The sequence below is a fragment of the Urocitellus parryii genome, chromosome 4, assembly GCF_045843805.1.
Source record: "Urocitellus parryii isolate mUroPar1 chromosome 4, mUroPar1.hap1, whole genome shotgun sequence".
Classification (NCBI taxonomy): domain Eukaryota; kingdom Metazoa; phylum Chordata; class Mammalia; order Rodentia; family Sciuridae; genus Urocitellus; species Urocitellus parryii.
This window is the reverse complement of record NC_135534.1, coordinates 14,407,637-14,431,589: the sequence shown is the minus strand read 5'-3', so window position 1 is coordinate 14,431,589 and position 23,953 is coordinate 14,407,637. Positions and strand designations below refer to the sequence as shown.

Sequence of the window (23,953 nt, the reverse complement as noted above, 5' to 3'; positions counted from 1 at the left end):
GGTGGAAAAGTACTATCCCTGGAGGGTGGATTTTATTTTTCAAACACCTAGAAATTACTCAGATTCAAGAGTAAATGAGTAGGTGACCAGCTTGAATAATAGTATTTCTGTGTTTTTTAAAATATTTATTTAGTTGTATATGAACACAGAGTATCTTTATTTATTTTTATGTGTTGCTGGGGTTTGAACACAGTGCCTCACACATGCGAGGCAAGAGAGAGAGCTTTTACCAGAGAGCTAAAGCCTCAGCCCTTTTTTTTTTAAGGAAAAACTTTTTACTTATGAATGGTTTCCCTGTTACTAAACCATTTGTCCTTGTTGCAGTATCTTTTTGAGCAAATATAAACCACTTTGTTTTAGTTTCAAGAAGAAAATGTTCTTGTGTCCTAGTGAGCTCCAGCTTTTCTATGATATTCTTAAATATTTAAATTCTAAAAGAATCTTAAAGTATCTAATTCTTAGAAAAATATATAATAAAACCAAAACTTTAAGCACCTGAACATTGCATCTCAAGGCTAAAACCCAAGTTTCCCTTGACAAATTGCCAACGTGACCATGAACACCTGCATGTGCACATGACATCATAATGAAGACTTGTGAAGAGGGTGCTTCGAAGTGGAAAGTATTCTTTGCTTAGTCTGGTGCGTTCAGACAGTGGAACAGGCTAGAAGGCAGATGGCTGCATATCTGTGTGGCCCTCCCACATGCCTTACACACGTTCAAAGTTCCTATTTTATAGAAGTAACTGTCACTACTTCCTTTTCTCTCAAAAACTCCCTTATTATACATTCTAGCAGAGGAGATAAATCTTGGCAAAAATCATTTCCATTTAAGTTATCCAAGAAATGCTATTCCCATACCAATCTAAAGATGACAAATTCGCCCCTATTTTTTTAAATACCTCCAGTAAAGAAGTCTTCATTAGTAAACTATTTCAGATTCCAGGATTCTAAAAATGATTTTTCTGTCATAACAATTATACAATTATTTTGAGGACTATGTTAAGATATAGAACATACCTTATTCAATTTTTTAAAGAAGGATGATCCCTTGACAGGCTTTTATAAGGAAACGGATAGGATGTAAGAAAATCAGATTCTTTAAAAACGTATAAAGTGCTGGGCATGATGGTGACACTAAATGAGGCCTCAGATATAACACAGGAAGCAGAAAGTTTATCTACCAAATAAATAAGACAATGAGTCATCAAAACCACAAGCCATTTTATTTATCAAGGATGTCAGTTAAAATCTATTTCCCCATGAAAAAGAGAAATACATTGAAGGGAGAGGCAAAGAATTAAAGAGTGGTATCATGATTCCTAACAGCAAGGACAATGACACAGCAGTGATTATTCAGGGAAACAAGGAAGCTTGGAGCAGGACATATCTGAAGGCCAAGGGAGAGCAGGGCCACCAGGAGAGGTAGAAATTAGAAAGAGAAAACCAGAGGTAGAACAAAAGGTGCATGCAGAAAATATATCTGCAGAGGGACTTAATAGTAAGACGTAGGTCTAAATCCAAGTTCTGGATTAAAAAGATATAAAACTAGAATCCTAAAATAAAATTTCTAAGTCTAATCATGTAATGTTTCGATGTCCCCTTATTTACTCATCACCTTTACATTCTCTATAAGCCTATTTAAGCAAAGGGTCAGTAACAGCAAATATACTCTCTCATCTTGGTTTACATTTTCTAAGCCATTTGACAAAGTTGTAGATTGGTTGAGATCAGAGTGAGAAGAGCTTATTGAAGCAGGATTGACAATAGGTCTTGTCATTCTGCTCCCTGAAGATGCCCTTTGACAACTGTGTCAGGCAGAATGCACACACAAAGTGCTCAGGGTGGAATTTATGACCCATGGCACTGATGCAGCGACCAGTGATGGGCTGCCCACATCCATGGCAGAGGGTTCCTCGGCGGTGATGATAGTGGAGCTCACAGAATGGACGTCCATCCAGTTCAAAGAAGGAGCCAGTAGAAAAAGTGCTGAAGCAGTCCTAGAGGTGGAAAAGGGGCAGAAAAGGAATGCATGTGTCAAGAGGTGAAATATCAGCAAAGTAAAATATTCAGATTTGAAATTCCTGTCAAGTTATCTCCTAATTGTGGTAATTTAACTCCAGGTCATTTACAAATGGAGTTTAGATTGCCCCACTTGCAAAATAGATGCAAATGGCTCACAGCAAATGCTGTGATTTATTTATCCTTCAGGAAGCCCACATGAATTCCTCAACTAAGACCATGAACCTTTTACAAGTTGTAGCTCTTCTGAGAGAAGAGAACCCTAGATTTCACCTAAATCCAAAAGACAATGGAAAATACAGACCCCGCACACAAAGCATTCTGGGTGCCAGACATTGTCCATAGCTGAAAGGTAGTTTTCCAACACTGGGCGGTTGCAACCACCACACTTGGGTGAAAACATGGCTAAGAAATCTTTTCTGCAGTATGGCTTCTTGTCCTTCTCATGAAAGCCTGCAGAGATAAAATCAAAGATTCACAGTTGTAAATTTGAGCCCTGAAAGCTAAGTCAGAAGCAGAGATGAAATCAATGACCTAACCTCTCCCAATCTCAGTGTCCTCATATCAAAACAGGGTAATTACAAATATCTTCAAAGGGTTCCTGGAAAAAATAAACAAGACAATGCAGATAAAGTGTTTCAGAGTTGTGCTTGGATCACAGGAAGCATTTAACAAGTTTGTTAAGGACCATTTTTCCTCACTGCCTTTGTCCTGAGTATCCTTCACTCTGAACAGTTTTGCCCCAGATGTGATACAGCTGACTTCTTACCACTCAGGAATCAACTCAAATGTCATCTTATCAGGAAGGAATGTCTTCAGTTTCTCTTTATCACTTCATCTTTTTTCATTGTTCTTAAGACATTTACCATTATCTGAAAGCATCTGCCATCCCTCACTAAACATTAGCTCTCAGAGAAACAAGATATTGTTGATCTTGTCTCCATTATAACCCCAGAATATAAAATGACATTTAAAAAAGTGCTTAATATTTTAAGATAAAATACTACAAAATAATAATTTTTAAATGAATGCAATATCTCAATATAATAATTCAAACCACACAAATACTTAAATTAAAGTGGATTGGTTTCTCTTTAATCTGGAAATAGGCTCAAATATTTGAAATGCAGGCTAAAGATAAATATTTAGTAACATAAAAATACATGAATGAATGACTTATGAATGTTGGAAAAACATCAAAACAATGTCTAAGAGAAAGAACAATGTGAAGAGAAATATTTGCTAATTATATTCTAGAAAAACAAGGCTAATATAAGAAGCTCCTAAATGTACATATTATTTGGATTATTGTATCAAATTGAAAAGTGAAAAATTGCCAGGTATTGTGGCACAGACCTATAATGCCAGAGATTCTGGAAGCTGAGACTGAAGCATTACAAGTTTGAAACCAGCCTCAGTAATCTAGTGATACCCTGTCTCAAAAAATTAAAAGGGCTAAGAATGTAGCTCAGGGGTAGAACACCCTGAGTTCAATCCCTACTACCAAAAACAAACAAACAAACAAACAAAACAACAAAAAAAAAAACATTGCTTTGAAAAAGTGAAAAGTATCCCTAAAAAGTGAGTCAAGTTGAAACAAATTAAATATATACACAGCAGATAATATGACCAAAGAAAAGAAAATGATTCATTCAAATGACTTTAAAACAGTATTTTGACCATATAGTCCTAATGGGTGTACATTTTTTAAAAAATGAACTACAAAGAAATATTAAATTGCTATTATGCACACTGAAATTTTGCTAATAGAGTAGATTTTTAAAAATGTTTTTACGGGCTGGGGATGTGGCTCAAGTGGTAGTGCGTTCGCCTGGCATGCGTGCGGCCCGGGTTCGATCCTCAGCACCACGTACAAACAAAGATGTTGTGTCCGCCAAAAACTAGAAAGTAAATATTAAAAAATTCTCTCTTTCTCTCTCTCTCTTTTAAAAAAAATGTTTTTACCACATACAAAGAAAGGGGTAACTATGCAGGAGAATAAATAGGTTAACTTGCTAGGCTATTTTTACTATGTATATCAAACATCCCATGCTGCTTTATGAAAATAGTGTATCATGATCAAGTGGGTTTCTTTAAAGGGATGCAAGGTTGGTTCAACATACACAAATCAATAAATTAAATTCACCACATAAATACACTTATGGACAATAATCACATGATTATCTCAACAGGTGCAAAAAAAATGCTTTTTGATAAATATGTTTAAAGTAATACAGAAACTAGGGATAAAAGGAACTTAGCTCAACAATTTAAAAGCTATATGTGACAAACCCAAAGCCAATATCATACTGAATGGAGAAAAACTGAAAGCATTTCCTCTTGAAACAGGAACAAGAAAAGGATACCTACTTTCACATCTAGTCAACATTGTCCTTGAAACTCTAGCCAGATAAGGTGAGAAAAGAAAATCAACACACATGAATCAATCACTTTCTTATATTCCAATAATGAACTTGTTGAAAAAGAAATTAGGAAAACTATTCTATTCACAATGACCTAAAAAAAATACAATATTTGGGAATTAATCTAAGGAAGGATGTCAAGGACCTCTACAATGAAAACTATAGAACACCGAAGAAAGAAATTGAAGAACACCTTAGAAGACAGAAAGACCTCCCATGTTCTTGGGTAGGCAGAATTAATATTAATAAAATATCAATATTATTAATATGGCCATACTACCAAAATCATTATACAGGTTCAATGCAATTTCCATCAAATACCAATGACATTGTTCACAGAACTAGAAAAAGTAATCCTAAAACTCATTTGGAAAAATAAGAGTCTCAGAATAGTCAAAGCAACCTGAGCAAAAAGAGTAATTCTGGAGGCATCACAATACCAGACCTCAAAATATACTGCAGAGCTATAGTAACAAAAACAGCATGGTCTGGGCACCAGATATGAAGACCAATGGAATAGAATAGAAGACACAGAGAAAAACCCACATATATCAGATAACCCAATTATCTGATACTAGACACAGGTGCCAAAAACATTCATTGGAGAAAAGATAGCCTTTTCAACAAATGGTGCTGAGAAAACTAAAATCCATATGTAAAAGGATGAAACTTAACCTCTCTCTCTCTCACTCTGCACAAAAGTAAACTCAAAGTGAATCAAAGACCTAGGAATTAGACCAGAAACCCTGAAACTGCTAGAAGAAAATGTAGATCCATCTCTCCAATACATTGGCAAAGGAATAAACTTCCTTAACAAGACTACAAGGGAGAAGATCTTTGCCATCTGCTCCTCAGATAGGGCATTAATACTCAGTATATATAAAAAATACACAAAACACCAAAAAATCCAAATAACCCAATTAATAAATGGACAAAAGAACCAAACAGACATTTTTCAAAAGAAGAAATACAACTGGCCAACAAGTGCATGAAAAAAATGTTCAACATCTCTAGCAATCAGGAAAATGCAAATCAAAATAACACTGAGATTTCATCTCACCTCAGAATGGCAATTATCATGAATACATAATAAGTGTTGGCAAGGATGTGGGGAAAAAGGTACACTGATACATTGTTGGTAGGACTACAAATTAGTATAACCACTCTGAAAAGCAGTATGGAGATTTCTCAAAATGGAATGGAATGGAACCACCATATCATCTGGCTATTCCACTCCTTGGTATATATCCAAAAGAACTAAAATCAATATACTCTAGGGATACAGCCACATTAAATGTTGACACAATTCACAATAGCCAAGCTATGAAATTAACCAAGGTTCCCTTCCACAGATGAATGAATAAAGAAAATTTATACACAATGGAGTATTATTCAGCCATAAAGAAGAATGAAATTATGTCATTTTAAGGCAAGTGGATGGAACTAGAGCAGACCATGCTAAGTGATATAAGCCAGACTCAGAAAGCCAAAGGTTGAACGTTTTCTCTGATATGTGGAAGCTGGTCCAAAATAAGGGTTAGGGAAGAGAGAGAAAGAGAAAGGGAAAAGGCATGGGAGGGGGAATTCCATCAAAATAGCAGACGAGAGGGCTAGATGAAGGGGACTGGAGGAGGCATTAAATAAAGAGGACTGGGATGGCATTAAATAATCACACAGACAGAGAAATTACCTTTTTCTTGGGATTCAGTGACAGCTTCTCTGCCCCAGCTCCCACAAGGGAGGCAAGGGAGGTTGGCAAAAAATAAAAAATAATAAAAAATAAAAGAGAGAACATGCCTAAAATCATCCTATTTACTTTGGGGAAAGACATTTGAGAAAGTTCAACCCAAATAAGGCAAGGGATTGGGTTTCAGGGGGTTGCTTGGTGATGTCTTGTGGTAAGCAGATTGACTGACATCTTAGAAGGTCACACCCATCTCAGGTGCTGTGTGGGATCAAAGGCACAGCAAGAGAAAAGGACACATATATGGCACAGCCCAGTCAGAGAAGCAACATCTTCATGTGCTCAAATGCTCATGGCTCACACACACAGCCCATGGCTGGCTCACGACAAGGCACACTATAACTTAAGAATCCATAAATCTGAATAAATGTAAAATATTTGTAAGAAAAAAATTATGTTGCTTATTTAAGTTAACAGAATAAGTTACATCTGAAATTTTCTGTGAGGTCTTTACATTTAAAATAAGAATAATAGAATACACTAATCCATCTTCAAACACTTGATCTTCAAGCACCTGTTCAAGTGATCATTCCCTCTACATGTGCACGCACATGCAAGCACGTTTGTGGAGCTGGGAATATGAACTCAGGGCTCATGAATGCTAACCAAATGCTCTACCACTAAGCTACACCCCCAGTCAACATTCTCTTAGCTTTAAAATTCACTTTTCTGAGAGACCCAGATGGTTTAGTCCTTCACTTAACTAAGGATTCTGCTTCAGAGAATAATTGACCCAACCACCCTATCTCAAACACTACCTAATCAGTTGGCTAGTTTGATTATTACTCATCTCTTTAACTGGAATGTATTTACCATGACAGCAGGAACTTTCTTTTCTGTTACTTATCCCTAGGACTCACAATAGTCCCTGACACATACATAGTAGTTGCTTAATGAATATTTTTGAATGATAGACATGAGACTAATAATAGAAGAGCAAAGATGAGATCATCAGCTCCAGAAATTTGTTGTAGTTGGAAAGCTTCAGTTCAGCACTGACTAGAATATGTATAAATAGGGAACTTTTCTGTAAGGAATTCTCCTTAGTACTTACTGGGGGGAGGCCACCTAAAATAAAAATAATCAGCAATCCACTGTTTCTGCTGAAGACTCTTAACTATAGTACTAAATTAAAATTAGATCCTTTCCAGCAATCCCTTGAAGTGAGTTTTAACCCCATCTTTAACCCCAAATGAAAAAGGAAGCTTAAAGAAGTTACTCATAACTACTCACTGGAGAAGCTGAGATTCAAATAAAGGCCCAATTTCAATATCATACTCCTAACTTAAACACATCCTGACACTGATCTCTCCATGGGAACAAACTGACAGTTATCAGCTGAGCCCAAATATCATAACCCAGTAGTTTTATAAATATAAGCACTCTATTTGTATCTCACTAAAATAACAGGCAAGTAAAGCATACACAGTGGACCACATAGCACCTACCCAAGAAATATTTCCAGAAATCTATGATGGTATGGTAATGGCCAGGTCACAAAATAACAATAGTTACAGCCTGAGATTGTGACTCAAATTATGTAGCTGTTGTTTCTCCCTTAGTTATTGTTACTTTTTGACATGGTTTGCTCTGTTAAAGCCATGTCTGCTTAAAAAAAAAAAAACAGACAATTTATCAGAACTCTGAGGCCTACAGATCCAAGAATCCAAACTAGTAATTTTATAGGCTACTCTATGTTCCTCCTTCTAAATGCTTGAGACACAAAGGAGCTCACTTTACTTTCCTCCCTTCAACCCCCCAAAAGATTTCTAGAATCTGTTCTAGAGAAAATGAATACAGGAAATTCTACTATCTAAACAAACACCCACTGCCATCTTTCTTGATTTTGTGGCAGAGTATTTCTTAAACTTTTGCATGCATCACTCATCTAAGAACTTGCTAAATTAGATTACTGGGTTCTCTTCATCCTGCCCCCATTTTTTTTTTTTTTTTGCTCAATAGGTATGGAATGGGGCCCCAGATTTTGCATTCTTAATAAGTCCCTAGGTGATGCTAATGTGCATAAAGCAAAGGACACAAAATTGAGCTTGCCTATAAGTAGGTACTACATGGGAAAACTGTAAGACATGCCAGCTAACCTAGGAATGACCCTCCTCTAGGCATTTACAGGGCAGTTGGTCTCAAGAGTTAAGAGAGCATGGAAGTTACAGCTACTGTTTCAACTTGGGTGACTCTTGGGAGAGGAATCAAAAGCAATTAGGCAAACTTGCTGTGATGCTCCTGCATTTAGTAATCCAATAAAGTGGGCAAGTTTCCGTACTTATTTTCCTAGAAGCTCTCTCTGGGGCCAATTACCTCTGGAGGACGAATGTGAAACACTGACAATTAAAAGTGTCACAGAGAGAGGGAGGGTGTTTATACTATGGTGAGACTTTAGCCACAGGGGAAATTAGGGAGCACCTGCATGGCCTGGATAATGAACAACTAAAATGAAAGACAGGTAGGCACTGAGGACCTAGTCCCTCAGGAGGATGCTGAGGATGCTAAGGCCCAATGTGCTTAGAAACTTGAGCCTTAAAGAGAAATTCTTTGAACTGAAGAAAAAAATGCAGATGAATTAATTTCCCAAGAGACTCTGTGGTTAAACTGTCATTACTGAAACTCTATGTATGACTATGTGACTTGGGGTAAAAGGCAGGATGTCACCTAATTAATGGACTGACCATATGGTAGGATACCATACCCATCTACAAGAAAGTCAGGCATAGAAATGCAAATACTACTTAACAGGAGCTTCTGATTAATAAATGGTCCTTTCTGTCAAGTGTCTCCATTAATAAATACGTTTTAAGTATAGATTTGTGCTTCTTTAAAGTCATAAATGACTCAATCAGTCTTGTCTATTTATAAGAGGCCAAAGTCAAGAACAATGAAACTAGCCACCTGTGTTATGCTTTCTGGTCATCCTATGTACTGGACATTTTTCTTTGGTAACTAACTTACATCTCTATCTAAAATATGTCTATATCCTGCTGTTCTGCTTCTAGGAAACTTCCATATCACAGTTATCTGTGGGCAGTATTCACTTGCTGATTATCCTACTCAACTAACTCTCAACTTCTATGGTTACCACTACAATGTAAATTTACTGTGACAAGCCTCAATGAAAAGTGATGCTTCATTGAAGGGCAATCTTGAAACAAAATACCTAATGATTTGTGTGAAATGCACTGAGCAAGCTCCAGTGAACAAATTACCACAAAGGGCTTTGCTAGTGGATTGTGTCTATTCCATTGGTCTATTGTCAAATAAAGCACATCACATTGGTACTACAAAAGTAAAGGGATCCAATAACTGCACCGTCAAGGGAAAGTTATGTTGTAGAGAAAATATGGAATTTGCAGAAATGAGACCTGAGTTTGAGTTCTATCTCCTCAACCATGACTTTAAGAAAATAACTTTACTTTCCTGAAGTTCAGTGTTTTCATCTACAACTAGGTAAAAATGAAATAAAACTATTCTCAAGCTAGGTATGGTGACACACATCTGTAATCCTAGTTGCTTGGGAGGCTGAGGCAAGAGGATCATAAGTTCAAGGCTAGCTCAGTCACTTAGTGAGGCCCAAAGCAACTTAGTGAGACTTGTCTCTAAATAAAAAATTAAAAGGATTGGGGATGTGGCTTACTGATTACGTATCCTTGGTTCAACCCCAGTACTAGGAGAAAGAGAAAGAGAGGAGGGACTTCAATAGGACTACTCAGAGAGCTGAATATGTGTGCCCTGTTGTTAGTGAGACACAGTTGATGGTATCTGACTCATCCCTGCAAAATGTCCATAGGGGAGAGCACGGCTGACACAGCCGACAGCAGCTGAATATAGAAAAGTAGCTGCAAGTGAGGTGCAATTCCATTGGCTGATGGAGAAAAGGGCAGGTTCCCCAAGGTCTTACATGAAAAATTGAGTGAAAGAGATGATATGAAACCATTTTAATAATTTCTAAGGAAACACCAGAAGGGAACAATGAAAAAGCCCATGAAAAAAGAATCTCTAAGGAACCAGTCCTCAAAGAAATATGACAAGGACAGAGTAGCCAGCAGTACACACAGTAGGCCATCAAAAGAGTTCACTCCAGGACCTGTATTTAATCCATAGAAGGAGAGTTAAACATTACACAGACCCAGAGCAAAAACTCAATTTAATAACAATACTTTATGAGGTAGGACTTGCCTGCCTTCTGTTCCCATCTTTCACATTTCAACCCTAATTGGCTTGCAATTAGAGTGAGGGTGGTAGGGGCAAAGGCAGTTCAGGAGAGGTGAAAGGCCAGGTTTAAGGTCCTTCCAGGAAAAAAGAGCAACTTTTCCACTTTAAAAAATCTGGAAGCTTTACTACTGACTCGTTTACTACTAAATCAGACACTGTGAGACTAAATTACCTAAAGACTTAATTTTTTATTTTTTTATAGACACAATGCCTTTATTTTATTATTTAATTTCATGTGGTGCTGAGGACTGAACCCAGTGCCTTATGCCCACTGAGCTACAACCCCAGCCCAGGACTTTTTTGTTTTGTTTTAAACTGATGTTATACCTAAAACTATTTATTAAGGTGATCAGAAAAGACATGCAATTGGCCAAGTTTTTATTTAGGAAGAGATGAGAACTTTCCTCTCTAAGTTAATTCTAAAAGGATGGAAAGTGACAAATAAAGAAATTTTCAAATTCTATGTATGAGTCACAGTTGTTCAAAAAACATTTAAAAAATGAGCCTGTGGAGTACATTTAAGAGTTAAGCCATAATAATCATGAAGTAACATTTGACTTTTTAAACTATGCATTTGTATCACTTTGATTAAAAAATCAATTATCAAAAATTTTAAGAGGTAGGGATGTCATCTAGTACCAAAATGAGTATGTTATGGTTTGGATCTGAATTGTACCCAAAAGTTCATGCTAAAGGCTTGGTCCCCTTGCAGCAGTGTTTAGAGGTGGAGCCTTTGAGAGGTGGTTGGATTATTAAAGCTCTGACCTCATGAATGGATTAATCTATTTATGGATTCATAACTTAATGGGCTTTGGGAGGTGGTGGAAACTTTAGGATGTGGGGCCTAGTTGGAGGAAGTAGGTCACCGGAGATATGCCCTTAAAAGGTACATTTTGGCTGGGTGCAGTTGCACACGCCTGGAATCCCAGTGGTTCAGGAGGCGGAGGCAGGAGGATTTCGAGTTCAAAGCCAGCCTCAGCAATTTAGTGAGCGGCTAAGCAATTCAGTGAGACCCTGTCTCTAATAAAATACAAAATAGGGCTGGGGATGTGGCTCAGTGGTTGAGTGCCCCTAAATTCAATCTCTGGTACCCCTCCCACCAAAAAAGGGTACTTTTGTTCCTCTCCTCTCTCTCCCTCCCTCCCTCCCTCCCTGTCTCTCTCTCTCTCTCTCTCTCTCTCTCTCTCTCTCTCTCTCTCTCTCTCTCTCTCCCTACTTCCTGGCCACCATGTTGTGAGCAGCTTTGCTCTATCATGTACTCCCTGTTCTGCCTCATCACAAGCCCCAAAACAATGGAATCAAGTGACCATGTATGAATCTGAATCGATGACATAAAATAATCCTCTTCTCCTTTAAGATGATTTTTCTCAGGATTTTGTCACAACAATGGGAAGCTAACAAAGGGCACTTTGATGGTACTGGTAGAAACTAGGACTGCTGCAGCAGTGAAAAACAGGCTCCAAGGAAAAGCACTGCTGGCCTCCTCCTTACCACCAGCCCCTGGGGTTTAAGATGGAGCCTCCCAGTCCTACCTTCAGCACCAAACACCTCTCCACAGTGAGAGCAGAAGAAGTGCTCTGGGTGCCATGTCTGGTTCATTGCTGTTAGCACTTTCTAAAAAAGGAACACAGAGAGAGACATTAGAAGACTGCAGACCTGTCAAACATTATCTGGGTTCTAAAGAGTGATTAAAACCTACATGAAACCTGAGAGGAGAGAGATTTACTTACATCCACAATAGGAGCAGCGCAGTAGGCACAGCGTGGAGAAAAAAGGTGGTGGTAGTCTTTGGGGCAGTAGGCCAAGCCACTCCGCTCGAAGAAGGGACTGGAGCCAATCTCTTCTTTGCAGTGAGTACAGACAAAGTGCTCTGGATGCCATGACTGTCCTAGGGCATGGATCATCTAGGGGATGACATAAAGCCAGAAATGGAAGCCCAGCAGACTACTTTTAAGGACTGAGGTTGCACAACTCTGTAGGCCACTGCATTCCACGTAGACAACAATCCCTGGACTTATAGCACACTTGAGGTGGTCTCTTGTCATGCTTAATGAATAGTAAAAGGGTGTCCACTTTCCTGACTGATCACTCTGATAAACATGGGTACATGTTCCTTTTCATTCTACTGCCTCAGAAAACAGTAGAAAAACATAGAGCACACAGGTGATAGAAGAGAGATAACTCCAGTTTTCACATGGAAGGGATCCTTGGAAGAGGAAAGGGCCAACTGAGTTTTAACTCTTCTGCTCTGCACTTCATCTCATGCCCTACAGAAAGCCCTCTACAAATGGATCTGGTAAAGGATGATTCAGAGCAGGACTTTGTGGCTATGATTTGAAGACACATTCAGCTGAAAACTAATCAATTTAGATCAGAAATGTTTGAACAAAGGGAGCAGTGAAATAGGTTCCATCAATAAAGATGATAGAGAAAAATGGTTAAGAACTCAACCTCAGGCATCAGATTCTCCTGGTTTCAAACCTCACCTCTGTCTCTTACTAGACTGTGGGCAGGTCAGTTGATGCCTCTCAGCTCTCAACTTCCTTGTCTTTACAAAGGGAACTAGGGGGACCATTAAATAATGGCTGGTGGGACCATTAAATGAGGAAATACTTATAAAGCACTTAGCTCTGTTATCAGAGCACTACAAGTGATCAGTAATTATTAATGCTTATTTAAAAGTCTTAGGATATAAGTAGAAAGTACTTTCTTTGGCAGGGCAGAGAGACAAACACACATATACAAATGCTATAGGTCCAGACTTAGCTCATCCCACCTTCCCAGCAATCGGTTTCTGGCAGGAAGCACAGTGGCCCTTGGGCACGGTGGCAATCCCAAGGTCCTGCAATTCCTGCTCCAAACCCCCAAGCATTGAATCCAGGGAAGCCTTGTGATCCTGCTTGTCTGGAAACTGTTTCTTGCTGGCATCTGCCTTCATCACAACCTGGTACAAGGAAACCACAAATAGAGTTAACTTTCAAGTACTTTTGTTATAGTTTGTATGTGAGATGTCCCTCAAAAGCTCATGTGTAAAACAATGCAAAAAGCTTACAGAAATGATTGGATTATGAGAGCCTTAACCCAACCAGTGAACAAATCCCCTTTGGGATTAACTCAGTGGTAACTGAAGGTGGGTAGGTTGTGGCTGAAGGAGATGGGTAACCGGGGCATGCCTTTGGGGTATATATTTTGTATCTATCAAGTGGAGTCTCTTTTTGTTTTCTGATCATCATGTGAGCCACTTCCCTCCACCACACTTTTCTGCCATGATGTTCTGTTTCACCTGGAACCCTGGAGAATGGAACCAGCTGTCTATGGACTAAGACCTCTGAAACCATAAGCCTGTAAATAAACTTTACCTCTAAAAAATGTTCATATCAGGTCTTTTTTTTTTTTTTTTAGTCACAGCAGAAGAAAAAGCTGATTAAAACAACTTTCTTGGTATTTTCTACACAACCCAGGATGCTCACCTCTACCAATAGATTTCTTGGTCTTCCCTTAACTTTCCTCTAAGATCCGGAGGAATCCAACATTTTAATACCAAGAGAAATATTTTCACTTCCCTTTTATTCTAAATTTCTAAAGCCAAATGAAAACTGACCAACCTTCTTCTATTTGTAAATCTTTTCTGACTGTAGAAAATTGAGTACATGAATATGATATCCTCTCTAACTCTTATAATGACCTAAGTTGACAATTAGTCCGGTCTTCATTTTATTTATGTATTCTACAATCTTGGTTGAATACCTAGTTTGTGCCAATCATGGCCCTCAGCACTTGGAATAAATCAGTGTACAAGACAAAACAAGTTTCTAGCCTTATTGATTTACATTCTTTGGTACACAGTAAACAAACAAACATGTTGTAATGTCAGGTAAAGCTATAGATGGAGGATGAGATGGTGAGGAAAAACTGATTTAATGGGCTAATCAGAGAAGACCAAATATCACTGAGGAAATGATATTTGAGCAGATTATTTGTGTGGTACTTAGGGACCCAGAAATATAGACAGCTGTGGGAAAGCATTCCAGAGGGAGAGAAAGCACTGAGGAAGGAAACAGTTTGGCATATTAGAAGACTTTGCAGTGCTGGGCTAGAACCCAGGGCCTTACACATGCTAGGCAAGTGCTCTCTACCACTGAGCTACATCCTCAGCTCCTGATACATTAAAAGAAAAGACAAAAGGCCCCAGGTGCCTAGAGTTGAGGGACTGAGATTGAGGACAAGATGATGGACAGAAAGGCTAAGATCACATGGGGCCCTCATGGTAAAGACTTAGGTTTTATTTCAAGGTGATGGGAGCCACTGAAGGATTGCAAGTATCAGAGTGAAAGAATCTGGCTGACAATACCCCTGTAATGGTTCATTGCAGAACTAAGTGTCCATAAGCCATAGGGAAGCAGGGAGACTATTACATATTGACTTAGGCCAGTGTTAGAGAATGGAGAAATGGTCAGATAAGACATGCCAATAGACTGGATTTTTTAAAAGCAAAATTCCAAGTTAGTTATTATAAGCCAAGCAACCGGAGATTCTCAAATTTAAAAAAAAAAAAAAGGGATATTTAACTTGTCTCTCACCACTACGTCCTCATTCTGCATTGTCCTATTTCCTTCCAATTGGGCTACTACTACCTTCTATCTAATGCTTAGCTGATCAGAAGCTACTATGGCTCCCTTGCCTCCACATCAAATGTGCACTCATCAGAAGGACATTCAAAGCCTCTCATCTATTGCCTTCACTTTACCTTTCCAGTCTACCTTTTATTATGCAGCAAAAGGCCTCTTTGTTCAATGCCAGCAGGCTCCTATGGTCTTCTGATCTTGATGGTTACTCTCTACCTTCAGACCTCTACTTATTCTATTTTGCTGCCTGGAATAACCTCATATTATTTCACCAATAATAATGCTAATTTCCTTTTTCCTCTATTACATAATACTAGTTAATGTTCAAGAGGTAAGTAAGGCTAACATCTGAAGGCCCTGAAAGGGTGACCAATATTAAGAATAAAAATAACTAAAATTAAAAAACCACAGTATAGCTGTATCTACATCTGTATCTACCTCTTATGTGTATATTCCAGAATACTTTTAGATAAATAAAAAGCAGGCTACTAGATGACTGGAGAGACAAAGATAACAGGAAAATAGTTTAATGTAAACTTGTTTGTACTTTTGATTTTTGTACAATGTGAATGTAAGGTTTAACTAAAAACAAATATTTTAAATCTAAATTTAAATATAACAAGAAACATGCCAAATCAATCACAAAACACAATATCATAATGTAAATTTTTTCTAGCATTTTCAGATATACAGCATAATGAGCCAGTTTACCCAGATTGACTACAGATATTAGCTAATCAAAGAACATTAACTTATTAAAGAAAGTTTGCTTGAAATGTTCATTCATTTGTCTCTCTAATAAATATGTGTTACTCACTATGTGCCAGGCATAGCAATGTGCTGGGCACTATGAGTCCCCAGGTCAGTCACAGAGATAAGGTCCCTGACCTCTCCAATCACACACATTTTTAATGCCTTAAATTTTTTTCATAGTTATGTCTTGAATGTATATCAACTCTCCAACCAGATTTAGAGTGGTTGAATCCTCTACCTTACGAATTCTATATTATATTCCTTTAATAAATTCTTAAGTCCATTTATTTGATTTCCATTCTCTTCCAGGACATGTGAGCCTTTATCTTCCTACTTTGATCTCCCCTGCCTTGTCTCATTGGCCTCTTCTGTCCTGCTCAGTCAGGTCTCCCTAACAGTTCTTAGATACATATGCCCTCTGGGCTTGTTGCAAATAAAAGTACTGCTCATCTCATCTCTTTATGCTCAAACCCCATCCCTTCTTCAGAGTCAGCCCCAAGTCCCATCCCCACCTCTCCAGTAAAATCTGAGTAGCTCACCAAATCCCTAAAGTTTGCTCCACATATTTTGGCAAACCACCTTTTACTCTATAGAGGCTTATGCCTCATTTTACCAAGCATATTCCAAGCTCCTTGATATCAAAGCCTGCACCATATTATCATTTGTTTCCAAATAACACATAGTACAAAGTTGAGTTTCTCCATGAATTGAATTTAGTCTAGGAAGGCAGAACTGAGTTCCTCAAAGAATTGTGCTTCTCTGGGCCTCCTTTATCTTTAAGGAACTTAGCTCATCCAGATTGCACCCACCTTGGCCTGCATTTCACTCAAATGGGCCATGAGTTCATCCAGCTGAGCAGCTGCTGAAGTTTTAGGAAGTGGTGGTGATTCCTTTGGCTCTTGAACTTCACTATAAAGAAAGAGAGAAAAAATGATATAAACTTATCAAAATTCAAATAAATGTTAAGTCACACACAAAATGCACTTTTAACTATTAACCCCTGAGGCGTAAATCTAAAATCAGAAACAAAATGATCAAAAAATAGCTCTTAGATTAAAAATCTGAACAAAGTCTCTATGCTTTTTGTCCCTGGTCATCTCAAAAAATGATGTTTTCAAGTGTGTAAAGGAAAGGGCTTAACATGTAATTGAGAGGGTATTTTCCCTCAACTATGATGTACCAAGCAGCCACTAAATAAATCTTTAAAACCATAGCCATACATTTTTAATTTTTAATCATATTCTTTTTAAAAATTATAAGGTACTATATCTCCCCCCTCAGGTACTGTCCAACAACAAAAAAATAAATAAAAAATAAATAAATAAGAATATAAAGCAGGCATTAACAAGCTAAGGTCCATGGGCTAATTCTGACCATGTCCAACAAATGCTGCCTACAGGTGTTCTCTGCAAGGCTGAGTAGTTGCTACAGATACCTTTAGTCCACAAAAAACCTCACATGTTAATTCCTGGTTCTTTGCAGAAAAATTTTGCAAATCCTTGGTATGGAAAATGGAGATAATGTACATCATGGTGATTCCATATTTAGATAATTGGGAACAAATAAAACATTAGCCTAAAAATAGAATATAGGAGCTATTTAAGTAACTACATAATCATTAGTAAAACTAACCAAGTATGAGGAATCAAAATAAGGCTCAAGTACAAATTAAGCAAAAATTATCTACTTAAGAAACAGAAGAGTACTTCTATATAATTATTATGATTAAAAAATAATTAAAACTGAATGTTCAAATAATTTATAAATAGCAATGAGAAAACACACACACACACACACCCTTGGAGTTGAAAACAAAGTGTCACTGAAAGAAAAATATATGAATGTAGTTAAGTCAAATACTAAAAAATAAGAGAGATCACAAATAAAATTTTTAACTCAAGGCTCTAAAAAAGACTCCTAAAATACTTAAGCAGGAGTTAAAGCCTAAATTAATGAAGCAGAAAACAAACAAGGAAAAAAAATGATAGCTTTTGAGGAATATTGTACAAAACTTCCAAGTATAAAGAAAAATATGGAAAATGACCCAATTAATTCTATGAATATTACAGAAACTTGATACTAAAATTAGACAAAGAAAGAGCATTGTGTGTGAGAGAGGAATCTTAAAGACAATAGCAGAGCTTGCTTTGGTGACACATGCCTATTATCCCTGCAGTTCAGGAGGCTGCAGGAGGATCACAAGTTTAAAGCCAGTCTCTGCACCTTAGTGAAGCTCTGAGCAACTTAGTGAGACTCTGTCTCAAAATAAAAAATAAAAAGGACTGGGGATGTGGCTCAGTGGTTAGGCCCCACTGGGTTCAATCCCTAGTATAAGAAACAAACAAAAGAAATATGTTTTTTAAACAATCATGGCTAAGTAGTGTTTATGTCAATCATCCTGAAGGGTTCAAGATTAGGGAAAGGGATAATATAATTCATTATGCTAACAAATAAGAGAAAAGCTTTCTAAACATGTCTATAGATACTGAAAAAGCAGTAGAAATCAAATTTAATGATCATTCCTATTGTTGAAGATTAAGGAAAAAAAGAAAAAGTCCTTAACCTGATCAAATGTATCTATAAGAAATATATACTAGCCTCCATATTTACTCATCAAATACAAAACACATTTTAATTAAGACATAAGCAGAACACCAATATTACCATTATTCCTTATTTTCAATATTATTCCAGAATGTATTACCAAATACATTAAAAATAAAACAGTATTTGAAGAAAAAAAGCAAAGCACTCTCACTTTTATTTTCTTTTAAGATAGGTAATATGATCACTGACCTAGAGAATGTAAAAAAAAAAAAGTGATTGAACAGCTATCAGAATGAAGACAAAACACCGGAACCATTACTATATACAAGAATAAAATGAAAGAATGAATTTACTATCAACCAGCACTAAGCAATTAGAAAATTAAAAGGGATCCATAATACCAAGATAAAATTACAAAATATTAAAAAATAAATCTAACAAAAATGTAAGATTTCAATGAAGAAAAACACTGGAAGACATAAAAGTAGACCCACATATATGATTAAAATATAAGCAAAGGATCTGAATAGCCATTTCTCCAAAGAAGACATACAAATGACCAAAGAGTATGTGAAAAGGTGCTCAACATCATTAAACATCAGGAAAATGCAAATCCAAGTTACTACGAAATGCTATCTCATACCTAGAGGATGCCTATTATCAAAACATCAAAGATAAATATTGGGGAAAATGGTAAGGATGTAGATTGGTGCAGTCATGGAGAAAAAGAGTGGGGGGGCTGGGGATGTGGCTCAAGCGGTAGCGCGCTCGCCTGGCATGCGTGTGGCCTGGGTTCGATCCTCAGCACCACATACCAACAAAGATGTTGTGTCCGCCGAGAACTAAACAATAAATATTGAAGAATTCTCTCTTTCTCTCACTCTCTCTCACTCTTTTTTTTAAAGAAAAAGAGTGGGGAGGTTACAATAGAACCATTAAAAATTGCTGGCATATGATCCAGCAATCCCTTTTCTAAGCAGATACACAAAGGAAATGAAATCACCACCTGATAAAGATATCTGCACTCCCATGTTCTTTACAGCACTATTCAGAATACCCAAGATATGGAAACAACCAAAGTGTCTGTTGATAAAGACTTAAAATGAAATAGATAGGTAGGTAGATAAGATACATACATACATATGTACATACATACAAATAGATATGTACTGGAATATAACTCATCCTTAGAAAAGATGGAGTTCTTGCCACTTGCCACAATGTAGATAAATCTGGAGGACATTATGCTAAGTGAAATAAGACAGACACAAAAAGAAAACATTGCATGATCTCACTTACATGTGGAAACTGAAAAAAATATAGAAACAAAATAAAACAAGTGCTGTCATGAGTGAGGTAGGGGACAGGAAATGAGGAAATTAGGTCAGAGATTACGAAATTGATGTGTAACCCAAACAAGTCTAGTGAACTAATGTACAACATGAGTGCTATAGGTACTGTATTTGGGATTCCTACTAAATGAATACATTTTATCTGCTCTTGCCACAAAAATTTAAGAATAATCATAAGATGATGGGTATGTTAATTTGCATCATTAAAGTAATCATTTTACTATCTATATGTACCCACAGCATCAACATGCACAACGAGCTTTAAATATTCACTATAACAATTATTTTAAAAAAATACCCACACAAGCAGAAATGCATGCTATGATGTCACTTTCCTTCAATTAATTAATTCAAATAAAACCCTAATAGAATTATTCAACCTATGAAACAGATGCTAAAACTCAGGGCTAGAACTAACCCAAGGAAAGTTAAAAAAAAAAAATGAGTTGAAGAAGGAAAATCTGTTCCAATAAATGTAACATCTTATAAAGTAACAGTAATTTCTCTCTCTCTCTCTCTCTCTCTCTCTCTCTCTCTCTCTCTCTTTCTCTCTCTCTCATTTTGCTCTCTCCCTCTCTCTTTCTTCTCTTTCCCTGCTCTCTCTCTTTCTCTCTCTTTTTCTCTTCCTTCCCTGTTAAATCAGATACCACTCAATAAAGATCTTTTGGTCGCTCAATAAATAAATAAATAAAGTGACAGTAATTAAATGTGTGTGATATTTATTAAGAAATAAATAAATATGAAGGAGAAGACTGTAAAACCCAGAAACAGGATCTTACATCTATATGATAAATGTGGTATTTCAAATAATCAGAAATAGGCTATTGAACTCAGGAATAACAAGGTATTTGGAGCATAATAAATTTAGAACCCCCACACACCCTAAAGCTGAATAAATGTGGGACAAATTAATAATACATTTTTTTTGTTGTTCTGAAGATTGAACCCACAGGCACTCAGACACTCAGCCACCAAGCCACATCCCTAGTCTTTTTTATTTTTTATTTTAAGACAGGTCTTGCTAAGTAGCTGAGGGCCTCACTAAGTTGCTGAGGCTGGCTTTGAACTTGCAATCCTCCTGCCTCAGCCTCCCAAACTGCTGGGTTTACAGGCAGGCGTGTGCCACCATGCCCAACAAGATACAAAAGATACCTTAGCCTAAAAATACCACCATAAAATGGAGAATTTTTTTTTTGTCATTTAGGGTTGATGAAATCTTTTCTAAGAAAGGCATAAAACTTTGGAGTGAAGTCAAAAAATAAAAAATACTGATAATGCCAATCTTAAAAAAATACATGTAAATATTTAGAACATACATAATATTTGAAAATTTGTAAAACTTCTATAAATTGATAATAAGAACACCAACTAATAGAAATCTGAACAAAAGGCTTTTAAACAGGCAGGTTTCAGAAAAAGAAACTCAAATAAATGTTTATCAGTATATAAAAATATGCTTAATCTCATTAATCTTTAAATAAGCAATTTAAGGCAGTGAAATACAAATTTATATCTATTAGTCAAAATTATAAAACCTTAATAACATGCAGTGTTGGAAAGTCAGGATTATACATACACATATGCTTTTATATACACCATGAGTTATATAGGTTTACCTTATCAAAGCAACATCTATCAATTATTCAAATAGATATGTTTCAATTCAGCAATTTCACTTCTAAGACGCTATTCTACAGAAAAAAAATTGAATACAGACAGACAAACAGATAGAGGTGGATATATGTACAATATACACAAAGATATAAGAGCAATACATATACATATATAAATGAAGATATATGTTCAAAGAATTTATTACAATAAGGTTTTTTTTAGCAAACTGAAAATAAACTAAATGGAGCTATAGCCAAATTTTGGTTTATTCATGCTACAGAATAACATACTGCCACCAAAAAAAAAAAAAATGCAGACATAGCTTTATATGAACTAAAAAGGATTTCTAAGATATATTGTTAAATTATAAAAGCAAAGCCCAGAACAATATGAAAAGTATCCTCCCATTCATATAAATTTGGGTTGATGATTTTTTGCGGGAGGGAGGGTACCAGGGATTGAACTCAAGGGCACTCAACCACTAAGCCACATCCCAGCCCTATTTTGTATTTTATTTAGAGACAGGGTCTCACTGAGTCGCTTAGCGCCTCACTTTTGCTGAGGCTGGCTTTGAACTTGCGATTCTCCTGCCTCGCCTCCCAAACCACTGGGATTACAGGCATGCATCGTCGTGCTTGGCTCATTCATATAAATTTGAAGTACATATAGTAAGTGTGAATATGTGCACAAAAGTCTGTAAAGAGGTATACCTCCCAGCAGTTACCCATGAAGCTAGTAATTAGTTGGTGGAAGAAAGACTCCAATGGGAAGAGGGGTATCTGACTTTTTAACCTTTATATTTTGGAATCCACTGACTTTTTACACATATGAGTTTGTGAAATATTTTTGTATCTTGTTGTATTTTCAAAACAAAACAAGGGTCATATATACTAGAAAAATAGTAATGTACATGGCCAACAGATGAAGTGGTAGGCATGGCAGATGGGGCCAGCTGTAGTGAAACTCACAGGTGTATCTCATTTGTTATCTAGACACAGACAGACACACACACACTCTCATATATAATGATTGTTTAAACAATCTGCAGTAAAATAAATACAGTCACAGTATGGAGATCCTTATTTAAACTTTGTTTCTATGTAGAAAACTTAAAATGAAATATAAAAAAAAATTTAAACCATACATATACCCCCTCTGAGGAGACAATTATTTTGTACATTTTAGCAGCTATCATTGCAATTTTTTATAATTTTGTCTAATTTTAGACAATTTAAGTGGTATTCTATTCATTCGTTATGCACGTATTTATCCATGTTTTGTAACTATAACAACAGCTAGCATTTATTGTGTGCTAATAGTATGACTGACCCTTAATAAAGAGAACATTTGTTCTCTTTAAATCTTTACAACAACCTTAATTGCTAGGCACTGTCATCCCAGAGGAGAAAAACTGAGACTGAGAAGAAGATAAAATTTTTTCTCAACAAAATACAGGTGAAAGATAAGAATTTGGGACTGCAGGCTACAAAGTTTGTGTTCTCTATCTTCCAAAATAATGCTTAAAGGCTATATGATTTCCAAATATATAATGTGCTATAATTTATCAAACCAAGTTTATTGTTAGGCACATAGATTTCTCATTTTTGCTAATATAATCAATACTGTTAAATAAATACTCACACCCATTTGCAATTATTTCCATAAAGTTAATTTTAGGAAGTGGAAAAACTAGGTCAAAAGGTATCACAGATAACTGGCTCTGGAATCAGTTCTTAATAAACCTTAACCAAGAGAACTTAGCTAATAAGTCATCAAATCAACACTAATGAGAGAGAGAGAGAGAGAGAGAGAGAGAGAGAGAGAGAGAGGAGTAAAACCATAAACAAGAGAAAATATTCTTTCACGAAAACTATTTCAAGAATGAAAACATAGCCTTACTGCTTTACTTATTATTATATATGTGCCAGCCAAGAAAAGCATAGAAGGAAAATGTTACCCTTCTCTCTTAAGAAAAAAGGACTCATTTGGGTTCATGTTCCAACGCTAGCTTAATTATTTTTCAGTATTTAACAAGGAAAATATGAAAGGAAAATTAATATCTCCCTTTCTTAAAACAAAAAAAAATTTGTCTTTTAAGTACTGCAAGGTCCTCTGCCAGATGCTAATGTTTTATTTTTGTTTTTAAATCTAGGAAGGAATCGTCAGGTATATAAGTGACTGATTCAGTTCTTCTTGATACAGAGCTCTTCCGCAAAATCTTTCAGTCATAGTCCCTTAGTACTTGCCACCACAGACATGCTCCTGGGAAGCACATCCTGCGGCTCTGTGTCCAAGCATAGAATAATTGTAGTTTCTTATCAGGATCTGCCCATTCTTAATCACTTGTACTTATTCAAAGAATCCCACTGGTTTTTAACTGGAGTCCTACTGCAGCATATACAAAGAAATAGATCACTGCCATAATACTCTAATAATAAATGAATCAACCACATAATATTCTAAATAAGAAATGAGACCTTGCAAGGGGGTAGGAATGATGGTGGAATGAGTTAAGACATCAGTACCCTAGGTACATGTATGACTTGAATGTTGTGAAAATACTTTGTATACAATCAGTGACTTGAAAAATTGTGCTCTATATGGGTAATATGAAATGAATTGCATTCTACCATCATGTATAACAAATTAG

General features: G+C 36.5%; 1 protein-coding gene across 3 annotated transcripts in view; it reads right to left on the bottom strand.

Annotated features, from left to right (window-relative positions):
* Positions 1-1,225: 1,225 nt before the first annotated feature.
* Positions 1,226-23,953, bottom strand: part of Lpxn (leupaxin) — a 33,693-nt gene continuing 10,965 nt past the window's right edge. For all 3 annotated transcript variants that reach the window (XM_026406504.2, XM_077797440.1, XM_026406505.2), the window contains 6 exons: positions 16,600-16,699; positions 13,189-13,356; positions 12,143-12,316; positions 11,945-12,026; positions 2,326-2,474; positions 1,226-1,999 (listed from right to left, as the gene is read on the bottom strand). In XM_026406504.2, coding sequence (XP_026262289.2) covers positions 1,730-1,999; positions 2,326-2,474; positions 11,945-12,026; positions 12,143-12,316; positions 13,189-13,356; positions 16,600-16,699 — 943 coding nt within the window. In that variant the 3' untranslated portion in view covers positions 1,226-1,729. The remainder of the gene's footprint in view (positions 2,000-2,325; positions 2,475-11,944; positions 12,027-12,142; positions 12,317-13,188; positions 13,357-16,599; positions 16,700-23,953) is intronic.